Consider the following 15027-nt stretch of genomic DNA (forward strand, 5'->3'; position numbering starts at 1 on the left):
ATTTCTGAAATGGAAATACCTGTGTGCCAGGTTGTATATGAAGTAAACCTGTTAGTTTATGTTTGTGCAAGGAACCAAGGAAAAACTGAAATGCAAGGCAAAAGTAGTCCTATTGCATGTGTTTCAAACTTGTGCTGAAAGTAGCAATGCTTAACTTTTGTCTTTACCATTTACGTGAGCTGGCATTGCTAATCTAATGCCATTGACTTTAATGTATTAAAGTCAATGTTTACCAGTGACTGACTCTCTATAACCCACAGACATAGCATCTCAGTGCTAACAAGCTTGGGGTTTTTTGTTTGGGTTTTTTTTTTTTCTTTTTTTTTTGTAAAATGATAGAGCAACTCTTAGGAAAAAAAAACAGCTTCTTAAATCCAGCAGTAAACAAATTAATTCTTGGTTACTTTAGACTTTAATGATGACCTTCCTGTTCTTGCAGTCTACTCTGTCATCTTTAAGTTACACATAAAAGGTAAGACTTAAATTGACTTTTAAAGGGCTTCTACAAACTCATAATGCAAATCTCTTCTTTAAAATATATGCAGATTTGTCCTACAAGATTTCTTTCATTAACTAAGAATTAATTTAGTTATTCAGGAAAGGGAAATATGCTGTAGGAGAAACAGTAATGTGTTCTAACTAAGCATATGGATTAATTTTATAACACAACGGTTACAATCCATTTTGAAAGTTCTAGAAAGGAAAGCAATAGCAAAATTACTTGGTATTTGTTCACTGAGCAAGCACCTTATTCAAGTACTCTGACGAATTCTTACAAACATGCTTCTGAAATTATACAATGTCTCAGAGGATTCTTGGCAAATTCCTAGATCTGTTGTAATTACAATTCATGTCCCAAAGGTATTTAAAAGTCAAGACAAGGCAGTCTTAAAAAGCATGCATGAAATGTCTAAGAATGTTATCAGGCAATGTTCATTATATTTTCCTCAATTTGCTCATATTTTGTTCATCTCACTGTGATAAAAATGTAGATAAAAGTCTGTATCAAACTTTGATTTTACTCTTTTTTTTCTTTTTTTTTTTTTTTTTTTAAGGCTTAGTTTACACTTACTCTATTTTTGACCTCTTTTCCTACCCTTTTAGGTGTTGATTTAGTCATCTGATGAAGCTGGTCCCGGTCTTGATGTCCAGTGCCTTTCAAGTAGTGAAATAGGGTGCCTTATAACCCCCTCTAACCAGTCCTGCCAGGTGGGCTTCAGATTGTTCCCAGAGCAAGCTAATAAGGGTCAGTTGTCCAAAGACGAACTGGTTGCAAGCAAGACTGGATGTTGAATTTCGCTATGTACAGCAGCCAGCTCAGAAACAGGGGGAGGTCAATGTGACCCGTTTACAATGACGCTTCAGTAGATTTGGCGTAAAGACTGGTACTTAAGTGGAAATACGATACTCCACGATCGCTGTTGTTTGAAGAGCACAGGTTCTGAATAGCTTCACGTGGCTCTTCCACAGTCACCAAGAGGCATGCTGAAACCTACTTGGATATTCATAAAGGCTGTCAGAGTAAACAGGAACTATCAGCAACATGAAAACATGAAGCAGAATATGCCTTCTAAAGAAAATTTTCTTTTTTTCAAGGCCACCAACTTTATTACTGAAAGAAATCATCTATACAACAAGCTGGAGTCCCTATAGCAAAGTAAACCCAGTATCAGCACAGCACACATGATGTCTTCATTCTGTTAGCTGGCCTTCAGCTAGCTAAGTTATTGTAATAAATAGTTCTGTGATTATCAGAGTAGCTGAGAGTCAGGGTAATACAAAGAAATCAGAAAACAAAGCGGTCAGGTTCCAAAATCCAGAAGCCAAACACCCAGCTTGGTGTGTATGTAGTGAAGTACATAGTATGTACCATGTGCCATGTCATTAAACAAAAATTGGTTCATATTTATGTGCCTGTGTTTACAGTACTTACACAGTCAATTCCAGTACCTGTTGGTAGCTTGTATTGGTATGAATTAGCTGTGAGTTCTTGCTCTAAGGCAGATTGCCACCCATACACTGTGTATATATTGTTTTTTTCCAGTAGAGGGTTGTGAACAGAATGGATCGCAAAGCAATTACCTTCCTCAAATAAGCTGCCTGGAGATACAACTTGCTTCTTGTATAGCATTTGTTCAGACCACATGAGAACCTGCTTTTCTATGATGTTGAATACCCTGAGGCTTACAGTTCTCAGCCCCTCTCACTGGCTTCTGCAGTTGTTCCCACTCATTTTTACAATTTATCTGTAATTCCTGTTCCTTGAAAGCAGCTGTATTTCAGTTGCACCTACAGGAGGAGACATTTTTAGTCATCTGAATGCAGGAGCCTATTAGGAAAGCTCAGCTACTTTATTTTCAAACCTTGGGCTGACCATGGATGGTATCAACACTGTCTAACAATAAATGGTTGTTTAGTCTGATTTGCAGGCATTTTTTTTACTGTCTCTGTTCACAGGATGTAATGCCTGAGAACAAGGTCAGCTGAGAATAATACAGCATCAAGGAGTTTGATTCCAGAAAACATCCAGGCAGAGCTGGGATAAATCACTACCCAGCTGGGACAGCACTCAGTTAAATGCATCCCTTGTAGAAAGAGGTGAGGATAGTAGACTCTTAAGAGCCATCTTAAAAGGAATTCCAAATCTTGAGGACTTAATTAAATCTTCTGTTGTAAGGACTTTCTGACTAAAGGAAGTTTGATGCTGATGCCCCAAGATGTAACTGGGGCTGGTAGGTTGCTGAGGCCATAAGCAATTTGGGAGAGAATCTGGTTTGGTGTTGGGTCTTTCATTTCACTCCCCTTTAAGGTGAAATACTCTGCACCTGCCTGGTCTTTTAACCCTGCCCTTCGATCAGCTGCAAGAGCTGGGTAGACTCTTGAGAGAAGAATTCTGATGGTTGTTTGATAGCATGCCTGTGAACATGTTTAAAAAGCCAGTTGAAGGTTTAGATTTCAGGAGCACAGTTCTGGAGCTTTTTACTGGTCTTTGTCTGGACTGGAAGGGGTCCCCTTTATTCTTTTCTAGTAGCACCTGAAATTTTTACACTTGTTGTTCTAGTAGAAGATTCTTTTTTATATGTCCGAGGTAGCTGACAAGTCCTGTCTGCTGCAAAATTACTGTCAGTGTAGTCAAAGCCATGCTATCAACTGGTGAAAGTGGCTGTGGACCAGAAGGGCGTCAACCCTGAAGATGAGAGCTCCTTTAAAAATATAATCTTCCTCTTTCCTTCCAAACAATGCACTTTCAGCAGAATCTGAGAGGGGCTGGATCCAGTCTGCTCCAGATGTCATCATCCAGGGAGTAAAATGGAGACAGAAAAGATGCATGTCACTCTGGAGGCAGAATGAGCAAATTAAAGTATTTCTGGGTTTAGGGGTTTTCCTTCTGAAGCAATAGTGTGGGTGTCGTTTTTTCAACTGACACGTTGATGAAACTTTATACCTTTGTGAAAAATAAATTATTGTTAGGAAAGTTGGACATTCTTTCAAAATGACAAAAAAAATTGACAAAAAAACATTTGGCTGCTCCTAACAGCATAGTTTAAACGGAGTATGCACTTTTTACAAGTTGTAAATCAATTATACTCTACAACTTTGCAATTCTCCTTTAACTTGCCTAACCCTGCTAGTGCACAGATTTTATGGCAGCCTTTCCTTTGAGAAACAAAGAGGTTTTGCATCTATTCCTACCCTCCTTCCAGGATGAGAACAGATTGCCTCCAAAGCTGTGCCAAGCTCCAGAGAGCTGCGGTGCCGTCAGCCTGCGGGGGCAGACTGATGCTGTAGGGCTCAGGGTTGCAGAGCAAGAAAATCCCATGGTTTACAGGAACCGGGCCTGGTTTCACTTTCAATGAGGCCATTAGCAAGAAGATTATGTAAACAGACCATGTCTGCCACTCATTAAATAATGACAGGAAAAAGCAAGGAAATTCATATTTCAGCTGCTGCCAAAGGGATATAATTGTAGAGTACTTTGGGAAAATTACAACTGGGAAGGAAAAGTTGCAGCCTGAAGCACAAATATGTAAGTTACTCAGTGAATGCAGTACCGGCATTACATATAAAAAGCACATGCTGGATAGTGTTAAATCTTACACAAACTCCCCTCAGCTCTTGCCTTGGTTGTGAAGATCGTTTTCTGTGCCAGTAGAAAACAAAATGAATCCTTTATCAAAACCTCCGATCAGACTAGCAGCTTTTTAGAACATAAATATTTGCAAATGTTTCAAGGGCCTAAGCAGCGGCTACAGTCTAAATACATTAATGAGATAAAAGGGAGGTTGTATATAAGTCCAAGACTCCCTGATGAGTTTGTAATCCTATAAGAATAAAACAAAGCTGTCAGTCATCCAGCTTTGTGCTGAAACATCCGTGCTTCTTACGCTGTCCATCAAAGGAGATAGATAGCATTCAGCAGTTCTTTGTGGATGTCGTGATATAAAAAAAAACTAAACAAAATAAACCTCTGAACAGAGTGGCACGAGCTATTTTTTGTTTGTATAATGATCTGTAAATCTCAGTACAGCTTCGTACGAAACAAACACCACCATGTTCACAGGAAAGGCACGAATGCAGTTTAAACCCAGTCCTTTGAAAAGCACTTTTGCACCCTCCTTTCTCACACTTTCCCTAACACAGTGGACAAGGCCTTTGTATTTATGCTGGTCCGATTCATCTGTTTGCATCCGTGATTTGATGACATCCATGGGAGTAGCTAATCCCCAGGCCAGGACTCCAGCGAAACCACCAGAAAGCAGCACAACGAGGAAACCTGCAGGCGAGAGTGAAGGGAGGAGCAGTTAACTCGAGCCTTGCACTCAAACGACTACAAGCATCTCAGATTTGTCAACTAACTTTGTTAACTTCCATGTTTTTCAGCAGCTATTTTGTCCAGTTCTTGCAGTTGTGTGTTTCCAGGGACCTCACACACACACTGTGCGGCCTCTCGATTTCACAGCATACTCATTTTTGCCTACATGATACCTCTAACACCGCGCAAACTAGGTGTGATGCAGCCTGAGACTCTCTTCAGCTGGATCTACTTATTTTTATAATTCTCAAGGAGATGCTCTTTGCTGAATCACCTATGTGATGTTTTCTCAAAGTGGATAGTTCTTTTTTGGAGCCAAACCACAACCAGGAAACTTAAGTCTTTACATTCTGCACCTGGACTTTATTTTCAAGCTCTGGACTGACCCTGATCTGTGCTCCCTGATGGCTCCTGGGAGGTTTGTCCATGTTTCATTTCTAGTTACATATCCTATTTCTGCATTAAGAGGACTTCATACCCACATACTAGGCACCACAGCGTGCCATAAACACCCTCTGGCAGGGACAGGAGTAGCTGCTGAGGGACAAGGTGGTGTTGGCAAAGCCCTCGCACACCGGCTGCTGCCGCCGGTGCCTGGAAGGCACAAACAGGAAACACCCAGCAACCCTGTGCAAGGACCAGAGCTGGGTGAGGTTTATAGGTACTGGGTGATGTTGGCTGAGAGCCTGATTTCCCCCTTAGCATGGTACTAAATAAGTCATTTTTGCAGGCAATGCCAGATGCTTTCCGATACCTACCTGGTTTGTTTTTACCAGCTGGTGTGAGCCAGTCACACAGAGCAGAATAGGTAAGGAAATATATTGCAGAAGAAGAGCAATCTCTGCAAAGTAATGCAGAGCAGCCCTTGTAGAGACCCACAAAACCTTCCTCCTTGGCGATCATGTTCAGACAGTGCAGAGACCCTCGGTACTTTGGCTTGGAAACAGGCTGGGGAGATGCGATGGAAGGATATGGGTTCCTCTGAGTCTGCATGCGAACTTTAGCCACTTCACTAGGGGTCATCAACACAACCTGTAACATCAGAGGATGGTATTTTAACCCTTCACATTTATACAGTGTCTTGATCCCCCTCCTGCTAACTCCGTCTCCCACCTTTTCAGGCAATAATATTGCCTGAAGCCAGCAAGTTCCAGCCTCCTCCTCTCTGTCTGTGCTAAATCCCATCCAGCAGCAGCAGGACACACCTGCGAGCGGCACTGTGCAGAATGGAAGGCAAAGCAGAAATCAACAGAGGATGTTAAATACCTGTAACAACTTGTTAAACCAGATGGGCATGAAAAGGGGATATCCTCAGCTATATGGTAGCATATATCAAGGCTGTTATATGTATCTGTATTTGGAGCCAAGGCCATAAAGACTTTAAAAAAATTAACCTGTGTTAAGTAGAGTCGTTGCCTGCTAGGAAAGCCCTAGAACCCTGACCATCTGGACTGCTCTGTAAGAGGATTGCCTGTGACCCGGCATGCATTTCTGCCCAGCATGCCACCAGGGCAAGCTCCGCCACGTTCGCAGCGCCTGCAGACGCTCACAGAAATCCATCTGCTTATGGGAAACTGCTCCTGGATTCAGCCTCACCTCTCCTCACCTCCCTGTCCTGCGATCATGCATGTTTGCCAGGTAGCGTGACTTCCCAGTGATGCCCCATTTCGTTTTGCGTCCCAACCAGGCAACACTGCGTACTGCCCGTTTCTACAGCGATACCGTGCTGGGCTTGTGCAGCCACTGTCAAAACACTGGCGTGTGCTTTAAAACACTGAGTTATGTCTTTTTTACATAAACATACCATCAGAGCCACTCGGAAAGTTTGCTGCCCAGGTTGTTTTTTTCTTCCTTTTTCTGCGTTTGCTGCCAAGGTCTATGTCATTCTTATTAGCGTGTTCTTAAGTGTTTTGGCACTCTAAACCAAATCCAGCACGAGCTGCCCGGCAGGACTCGACCACGGTGCAGAGCCGACCAGCGAGAGGGCAGCACAAGCAGAGCTTAAGCCCCACCCCGTGCAAAAACAAACCCACCAGGCTTGTTGCAGGCTCCCCTGTGGCCTCCCAGACAGAAAAAATTCACTGCTTTTCCAGCCTCCTATGTTTGTGAACAAGATCTCTTGTTGTGCTTTCCCTTTCCGCTGTTTGCCTACCCGGACAGCACCAGCAGCACCTCCGGCAAGAGAAACATCCAGCTTGGACGGCTTCACATCTGCAGCCCCATATCGCAGCTTGCAGATGGTACAAAGGAAGTTTTTGTACATGCCAAACGAAACAGAAGAAATCACTGATACTGTGAGGACTGATGCAGACACACCTTTGTAAAATCCCCAAACCTAGTTGGAAACAGGAAAAAGAACACTTTTAAGAGGGAATGGCATGGGAAAGAATTTGCTTGAAAACACTGGCCGTACATTGCTGAGCCAAAACTTACTGCCATCTTACAGCTCATTGGCAAAGCTAAATTTCATCGTGACCCTTGTCCCAACTGATGGTTGTATGTCACTGCTGCCCATCCTCCCCAAACTGACAGAGGGAGCTCTGCTTCTCTGAAACAAAGCATCCGTAACTGGTATCAGCAATTCTGATGAGAGGTACCTACTTTTTCTGTCCTGTATGTTTCCTGAATGCAGTGCCAAATTCCACTGTAATGCCTTTCAGTCTGAATTCTCACCTAGGAATACAGGGGCAACTTTAAAATGCAGGTATCAGATAAAATAAAAAAATAAATCAACAAATGCCATAGCAGCAAACCAGATAATTAGCCAGAAAATAGCATCATCAAACAAGTTACTTTTTTTTTTGAGAAAAACAACACAACCAAATAAAGTGAAATATATTGATGTAACAAAGATGAAAGCAATGTCATGGGACTAGTTTTCTGAAAAGGAGGGGGAAAGCAAAAGGACCTGTTTGTTTTCAGTGTGTAGTCAAGAATTAAAGCTCCAACAAGTACCTTCACTGTGTCCAGCGGATAACCCACTGCTGTGCTTAGACCACCTGAAACAGAGAGTGTATTGGAGATGGTTAACAGCACATGTCACGCCAGACCATTTTCCCCCATCACAGGAAGGCATTAGGGGAACAGCAGAAAAGTGCAGCTTCAGAGCCCTACCGTGCTTCGCACCAGACCACTCTCGAGCTCCAGCAACAATGTTTGAGCCAAGAATGACAGAGCAAAATGCACAGATTTCTCTGCGTGACCAAGGCACACTCAGAGGAAGAATCTGAGTGTCATGGGAAACTTATCAGGAGGAATAACACCATGGTGCAAGCTGGGACTGGGAGAAACACTGAGAGCACTGCTGCAGGAAGGTTGATGGGATGACTTGTATGATACCAGACTGGCTTTGTTCCCCCTCTCAGCTTAGACAGTAAAGCATCTTTGACCTATGACCAAGCACCCTCATGTGAGGTGCAGAGCATCCTACTCACATAAGAGGGTCTACGGAGCAATTTTGGTTCTCCAGCTTGACTTGGAAATATTAAAGAATAAATCGGTGGTCACAAGGACATCTAGAAAAGAGAGGTGGTCCTCATGCATTACAGGTTCTCAGCAATTTCTCTTGAAGACAGGAGAGGTACTCCTGCTGCCTCCTGCATAACAGGGACTGGACATGTCCTGGCTGAGGCTTACAAAGCACATCCAGAGCCCTGGGTGAGGAATTCATTGGGCATTAGAGTCCACAGCACCATGCTGGATTAAGCGTCTGAAGTGCATCTCCTACATGCACCGAACACTGCTGCAAAAGCAGAGCAAGGAGCAAAAGCAAAGGCTGCTTGGAGCCCTGGCAGGCCGGTGTGATGCCAGGGCACAGCACAGCCGGCAGCGCTGCGTTGCAGTGAGATCACCTGCCCTCCGCCGCTCGGGACTCAGCAGGATTAAGGGGCAGGGAAGGATTAGTGCCGGGCCTGTGCAAAGCCAGCGCGCTCAGCAGCACACCCCGCACGCCAGCTGACCACGACTCCCTGCCTGCGGCAGTGATGGCACATCCAGCGTGCTGGGGGGCTTTGTCAATCCCCTGTCAACACTCAGGCTCATTTTGAGACCTTAAAATAGCCGCCGGAGTTGGAAACACATTAATCCTATGAGACAAAGTTACTGTCTTAATGGCAGATAAGGAGAGCAAAAGAGCTCCAACATGGACTTCTCTTTGTCGCAGTAACAAATAGATCACCCACCATCCCTGCCCTTACCTCACTGCATTTCTCAGCTCTGCTCTAAATGCATCTGTTGGCAGATACAACAGATGATAAAGGGGCTGACCAGCTAACTTCCTCCCAGTACATCAACTGCCAAGTCATCTCAGAGGAAATCAGGCTGGGGAATGATGGAGCTGTATCCATGTGAGTTATTTAGGCAGAGACTGAGTTCATAAAAGTGCTGGATGAGCCCTTCAGGGAGCCAGGCAGTCACAGATACAGTGCACATTTGGTGGCTCACGGGTTGGAAACTGCCACTCATTGAGTCCTTCTTTAAAAAAAATAAAACCCAAGATACTTAAAAATGAGTTAGTTGCTGTGGGCATTTCACTAGTTCTCCTGTGATTACACAGCTGCTTGGGAGCTCTGGAAAGCTCTGCTACGTTTTTGCAGAAAAGAGCAGCTACTGGTGACTCACCAGCAGACAACCCCAAAGTGCATTACTCAGAAGGAAACAACCAACAGCATCTTGCTTGCAGAAAAAGGAGGTTTGTTTTTCAAAAATCTCTATCAAATCTGCCACCAGATAAATAGCAATGAAGATGAAAAGTCGGCCAGGAAGGCACATTCTGTATTTCAAAACCAAATTGAGATGATGCTGGAAGAGAGATGACAAGGGGGAATACACAGGCAGAGTAGCACGGCTCGAAGGGGCAATGACTGTGGTCCGAGCAGAGAGTGACAATGCATAAAGTCACCCAGGGCCACCTGCACTGTCCCAGGTTCCCAGCCATCAGCCAGAGGCAGACTGCAAACACGGACCCCGCCAGCCAGGGAAGAGCAGCACGTAAGTCAATGTCAGCGTGACAGTGCTGACCTCAGAGGTGCAGTCCCCTGACCCAAGCACCCTGTCCCAGCTGGGAAGATTTGGCATCACATCGGTTTCAGATTCCCTGAACCTTAGAGGCAGCAGACATGGGCTGACCAGATGCTCGCGACTCAGGGGCACTGTGTGCCTTGCACAGCTAAGCCCTGGCTTGCTCCACCAGCTCAGGAAGGGAGGAGCCTTGGCTCATGCACATGAGGTACCAAGGCAGATTTGGGTCAGTGTTTTACAAGAAGTGTCCTCCTTTCTGGAGAAATTGCCCTGTTCACACATTAAAATGCAGAGACAGCAGCAACATAGCCAAAATAAAGCAGGTTTGCCCCAAAACAGCCTGTTTCCTATTGCTTCTCAGTCCTAAGTTCTCCCACTCAACTTGGTTCCAGCAAGGACCAAACATCTCCACTTAGGAGAAGACCATAAAGGTAAATTTTTCACTGCTCCGACCAAGGTGAAGATGTGAGCCCCTCAAACCTCCAAACAACTACAACCTGCCATGAACTGCGCTCCTTAAGAGCCAAAGCACTTTGAGCAGTTAAGTAGTCAGAGCTGAGGAGCTCACCAAGTCCCTCAAAGGCTGAGGAAGAAAGGCTGTGCACAATGTCACGCAATATAAATAGCTTGGGACAAAGATAGCATGACCCACACATGCCCTGTTTGCACAGCAGAATTGAACAAGGCCAGCAATGTATAGCACGCATACAGGAGAGGGTTCCTGTGGGGCTCCCGCTGAGTAACACTGCACCAGCTGTGACAAAAATAGACAGCAAAATCAAGTGAACAACTTTTGTTGGGTTTAGCGAGGCATTTTTTATGCCTGCTTTATCTATCTGAGATGTTCTTAGGTATTGTGCAGAGGTTGCAGCATCCCCTACGCACACACACAGAGTGCAGGTACAAAACTGGATTACTGACAGTCTCTTCAGGAGTCAGGCCACTTCCACCAGGCAACTCAAATAAGGAGGGGTCCTGGCAGGGCGGCCACCGCAACAGCAATCAGCAGAGGGCAAGCAGCAGACATACAGAGCCTGCCAGGCTGCAACAGCCCCAGGACATTGGCAAACACCTGGCTGAGAGACACAAGGAGAAGCAGGGATCATGGTCTGTACGCTGAATGGGTAAACAGCAACTTCCAAAGACTTTTGTTTTGTGAAGAGCTGGGAACATAAGAAGTGCCCCATACCCAGTAACGTGACCCTGGCAGTGGCCAGCAGGAGCTGCTTTAGCTGTAAGGACAAGGACACAGCATGTTCCTTCCATAGGTGGACTATTTTATCTACCTTTGGACTGCATGTGACTGTTGTGTAACCTTGCAGCAAGATGTGGAGAAGCCCGGGCATGCTGCGGACCCTGCTGCTCTGTCACCACAGCATGAATCTCAGCTTCCCCTTCCCAAATCTTTACATCTGGCATAAGAGTCAAGTCATCCCCTGGTCGTCAACAGCCCTTAATGATCAATACCCACCTCCTGTGATGGCCCAGGCTGCTGCTGCAGCAGGGCTAGAAAATGGATCATAGGATCATAGGAAAATTCAAGTTGGAAGGGACCTCAGGAGGTCTCTAGTCCAACCTCCTGCTCAGGTTTATTGGCTAGGAGGGGCATCCTTACAGATGAGCTGCTTTCCACAACTTCCCACCCCATTTGGTGGTTATTGAAAGTGTCCACAGTCACCAAGTATGTTTCTCTCACTTTTTTTTCCATCTGGAGTCACAGCAGGTCACTGTTTCCTGGGCTGAACATGCTGAGCTTGTCCCATGGCCATAGAAGCAATAGCTCAGAAAAGATGCACAATATTTGTGCAGGTGCCTGAGGCAGGCTGGATCATTACATGGGATTCAAAAGGGAAGCATCTCTGCTGTTTTTCAGAGGTGCTTAAGCCATGCTTTCTCCAAAACACTCTGAAAACAGATCAAGGTCATGAGACTGTAATTTACTAAACAGAAACTCTGTTATTATCTGTGTTGCCTCTTGAGTTGTTTGATGCACTTCAGTTAGGTTTGTAGCCTCCTTAGGAAAACAAAACCTGCTTCAGCTCTAGCAAACCTAAGCCACGAAATAAGCCCAGCACCAAAAACATCCCAGTTCTTGCAGGAAAGCTGTCCAACCCCTGGAAGCTCTCCCATGTTGGGGTAAGGACCATAGTCCTGAAGCCCTGCCCAGGCATCTCGCACATGTCTGTGTGCAAGCTCCCAGCAGGGAACAGCATGCCAGAAAACACCTCTGTCTGCCAGTGAAAAGTTGTATTATCCCTCTTAGAAAAGCTCTGAGCTGGACACAGATGACAGGACGGAAAATCTTTCTCTCTGGCACCCTAAGGTCACTAAAGTGCCTTAAAATAAGCAAAGACATTTCTGATCCCAGCTGGAGCTGCCGAGCCTGCATCCTCCCAGGCCGAGCCTGTTTCCAGGGCACCCATGGGAGACGTTGCTGTGTGGCTGGGCAACACATGATGCTGGTGCTTGGACAAGGGGGCACCGCAAAAATCATGGCTTTGCATGGGGGCGGGGGCAGAATGCTGAGGTCAATGGCCACTTTGAAACTGTGGCCACTTTTCAACGCTCCACGTTCCCTTGCAAAACAAGTTTATCCTTAAGTGGCCCAGCTCCAGCTGTGCCAACAAAAGCAAAGGAGTTCGAGCAGTGAACACAATCATCGCTGCCCCACCATTAACATGAAGTCTTAGAGGAATTTTGGTGAATCCTTTTGGGATGGACACCCATTGCCAGCCCCAGCACAGGGCTCCCATCTCCACTGGGTGCTCTGAATTCAGCAAGGAAAGAGGCAAGCTGTCATCAAGGGGTTGGTTATATCCCCCTCTCCACTGAAGGGTCCTTCCTGAGCAGGGTGCCACAGCACACCAGCAAGGCCAACACCCCAAGCAACAGGTACCTCCAGGGCTGGATGCCACTGAGATGCCAAACCTCAACTCACTTGTACATTTTGGGTGATGAGCAGTAAGGGGCTGCAGGGTAAAACTCATTGTGGTCCTTACCAGGAAATGGACATCTGCACCAGGACCACAGGCTGCTCCTGGTGAGGGAAACTGCCGAATTTCAGCAGATCTCAAAGTGAGATCTGACATGCCGCCTTGGGCTGGGCGTCTCAGCCATCCAGCAGGTTTACCTGGCCTTTCTGGCAGCGGCAACCGCAAGGCTCTTGTCTTAGTATTTGATACTTGGCTAAATCTGACAAGATTTCAGAAAAGAAATTAGACCAGTGGCTACATTTTGTTGTTTAAAACAAAACTGGTTTTGAGCAGTACATGCTCTAGAAATGTCTAGATTTAAATCACACTTTTCTCCTTTTACTTTTTTTGTATACGGCTAACCTACTTTCTCCCAGATCAAAGCCTGCTACGCACCATGCCTGCACTGAAATTACTGTCACAACTGCAAATACATCTTAACCTAAGATAATGCAAAGGTCGTTCATTCAGACCTTCTTCACTGCAACAAAGCCATGCGTCCACCCCTCCTGTCTCACGAATCACACCCTCAGCCCTCCAGAGCCATGACCCCGACAAGCCCACCAGTACCCTCAGGCACCAGACATGTGAGGTTTTGCTGTCTGGGCAGTACTAGCCAGTTTGTACCTACACACAACATATCCTGCGTTGTCTTTTCCTATCAGAGTTTTGCCCTGTCCCGCTGCAATTAGACTGGAGGAGATTGCAGGGCAATGACCTCAGCCGACCAAATTGCAATGCTGCCTCTCCAGTAGCTCCGTGAACCTGCTCTGATGACATTTTCCATTTAATAAGGAAGAATGCACTTTTAACAAGCAGACCCTGTCAAAAGATTCTCAGCTCTGCCATGGAGACCTGCCAATTAGCTGAACAAGAATGAAACACAGCAATCTGCTTTCATCAACAAGCACTACTTTACGTATTTACCTCCAATGGCCCCGGCAATGAAATCCATCCAGACTGAGTCTGCTGCCTTAATTACCCTGATTAAAAGTTAGGGAGGTAGAAGAAAGGAGGATACAGGTTTGATCTTTCTGGAGCCCTGCAAGTCCTTCGGAGAGAGTGTGATTTGCGATATGGATCGCCTTCCTACTGTCTTCTCTTGCCTCTGAGGATTGTAAGCCTCGTGGATACTTGATGAATTTGTACACTGGAGGCACAGACGGGAAGCCTGGAGCTGTTCCAGGAACACAGTGAATAAGTAATCCTGTGAAGCCCTGTAATGCTGCACCGGAGCTGCTGTTCCCAGTGCTCTTCTGCTTGGAAAATCACAAGGGGTGGTGCCTTGCAGGGTAACGCTAGCTGTGAAGGGGCCATTCCGTGTTGTACTTATTAACCCCAGAAGACAGCCTGGCACTCTTGTTTACCAGAGGACACCCTTGCCCTGCGCCGTGGAGAAGTGGCACAGGTGGTTGTGCATGAGATGCCTCCTCCCCCCTATCCCAGTACATCCTTCCTCCTTCTGATGGAGCAGATCCCCTTTCCATCAAGGAAAATTCATTGTGCCCTTCCCAAGGAATTTTCCTTGGCTTTTCTAACCCACAGAGCTGACCCTAAACCTCTACCCAGATCCCCACGGGTTATTACCTGCTCATTGTGCATACATGTGGTGAAGCTCAGAAATGAATCCAGCCACATACAAAGCGTTTGCTTCCCTTTCAGACCACAGGGTAGTTCTCCCAGCCCCTGGAGCAGCTCTGCTTCTCTTCTTGCTCAGTCTCTCAGCTCCCGTTCCAATGTCAGCTCCTTGCTGAGTTCAGCAGAGGAGCAGGAATCATGATTGTTGCTGCCCATACTCCAGTGTTTTGCCCTGCAGGGAAGCTGAGAGACTGTTTTTGCCAGGAGACCTAGGTCCAGCACCTAATTTTTTCTTCCTAATTTACATGCAGCACAGGGTGGTGATCTCAGCAGGGGAAAGAGAAAAGCACAGAGAGAGATCTGCTGATCAAGGGGACTCAAGAGCTCAAGAAAATGCCATATTGCCTATTTTTGCACAACAGCCCTGTACCAGAGGGCTGCCCCATCTACCCAGGAGAAGTTAAGTTTTGCCCAAAGTGAACCTGGAAACCAAAGTCCTGATGCAGTGAAGGGCTTGCCAAGTCGTGACCTGAATTGTACTCCTCTTGAAAAGGTTTGCCCGGTTCAGAGCCAAGGCACATCGGCAGCCAAGGGAAAAGGAAATTTTGCAGCTGCTGCCTGCTTAGGTCAGCTTCACAGAGACGC

General features: G+C 45.8%; 1 protein-coding gene across 1 annotated transcript; it reads right to left on the reverse strand.

The window, feature by feature from the left end:
- Nucleotides 1-4487: 4487 nt before the first annotated feature.
- Nucleotides 4488-13759, reverse strand: SLC25A47 (solute carrier family 25, member 47). The gene is made up of 6 exons (XM_009704728.1): nt 13732-13759; nt 7769-7812; nt 7415-7486; nt 6966-7148; nt 5572-5845; nt 4488-4774 (listed from the first exon to the last, which is right to left on the reverse strand). The coding sequence occupies exons 1-6, from the start codon at nt 13757-13759 to the stop codon at nt 4488-4490; spliced, it is 888 nt and encodes a 295-aa protein (XP_009703030.1).
- Between the last annotated feature and the right edge of the window lie 1268 nt (nt 13760-15027).

The sequence above is a fragment of the Cariama cristata genome, unplaced genomic scaffold (genome assembly GCF_000690535.1).
Source record: "Cariama cristata isolate BGI_N322 unplaced genomic scaffold, ASM69053v1 scaffold6677, whole genome shotgun sequence".
Lineage (NCBI taxonomy): Eukaryota > Metazoa > Chordata > Aves > Cariamiformes > Cariamidae > Cariama > Cariama cristata.

Coding starts and splice junctions, on each gene's coding strand:
- SLC25A47 (XM_009704728.1), bottom strand. CDS start 13,759: ATGGATTTCATTGCCGGGGCCATTGGAG. Junction 5,846..6,965: donor GTGCTGCTGGTGCTGTCCGG/GTAGGCAAACAG, acceptor CTGATGTTACAG/GTTGTGTTGATGACCCCTAG. Junction 4,775..5,571: donor AGCTGGTAAAAACAAACCAG/GTAGGTATCGGA, acceptor TCTCGCCTGCAG/GTTTCCTCGTTGTGCTGCTT.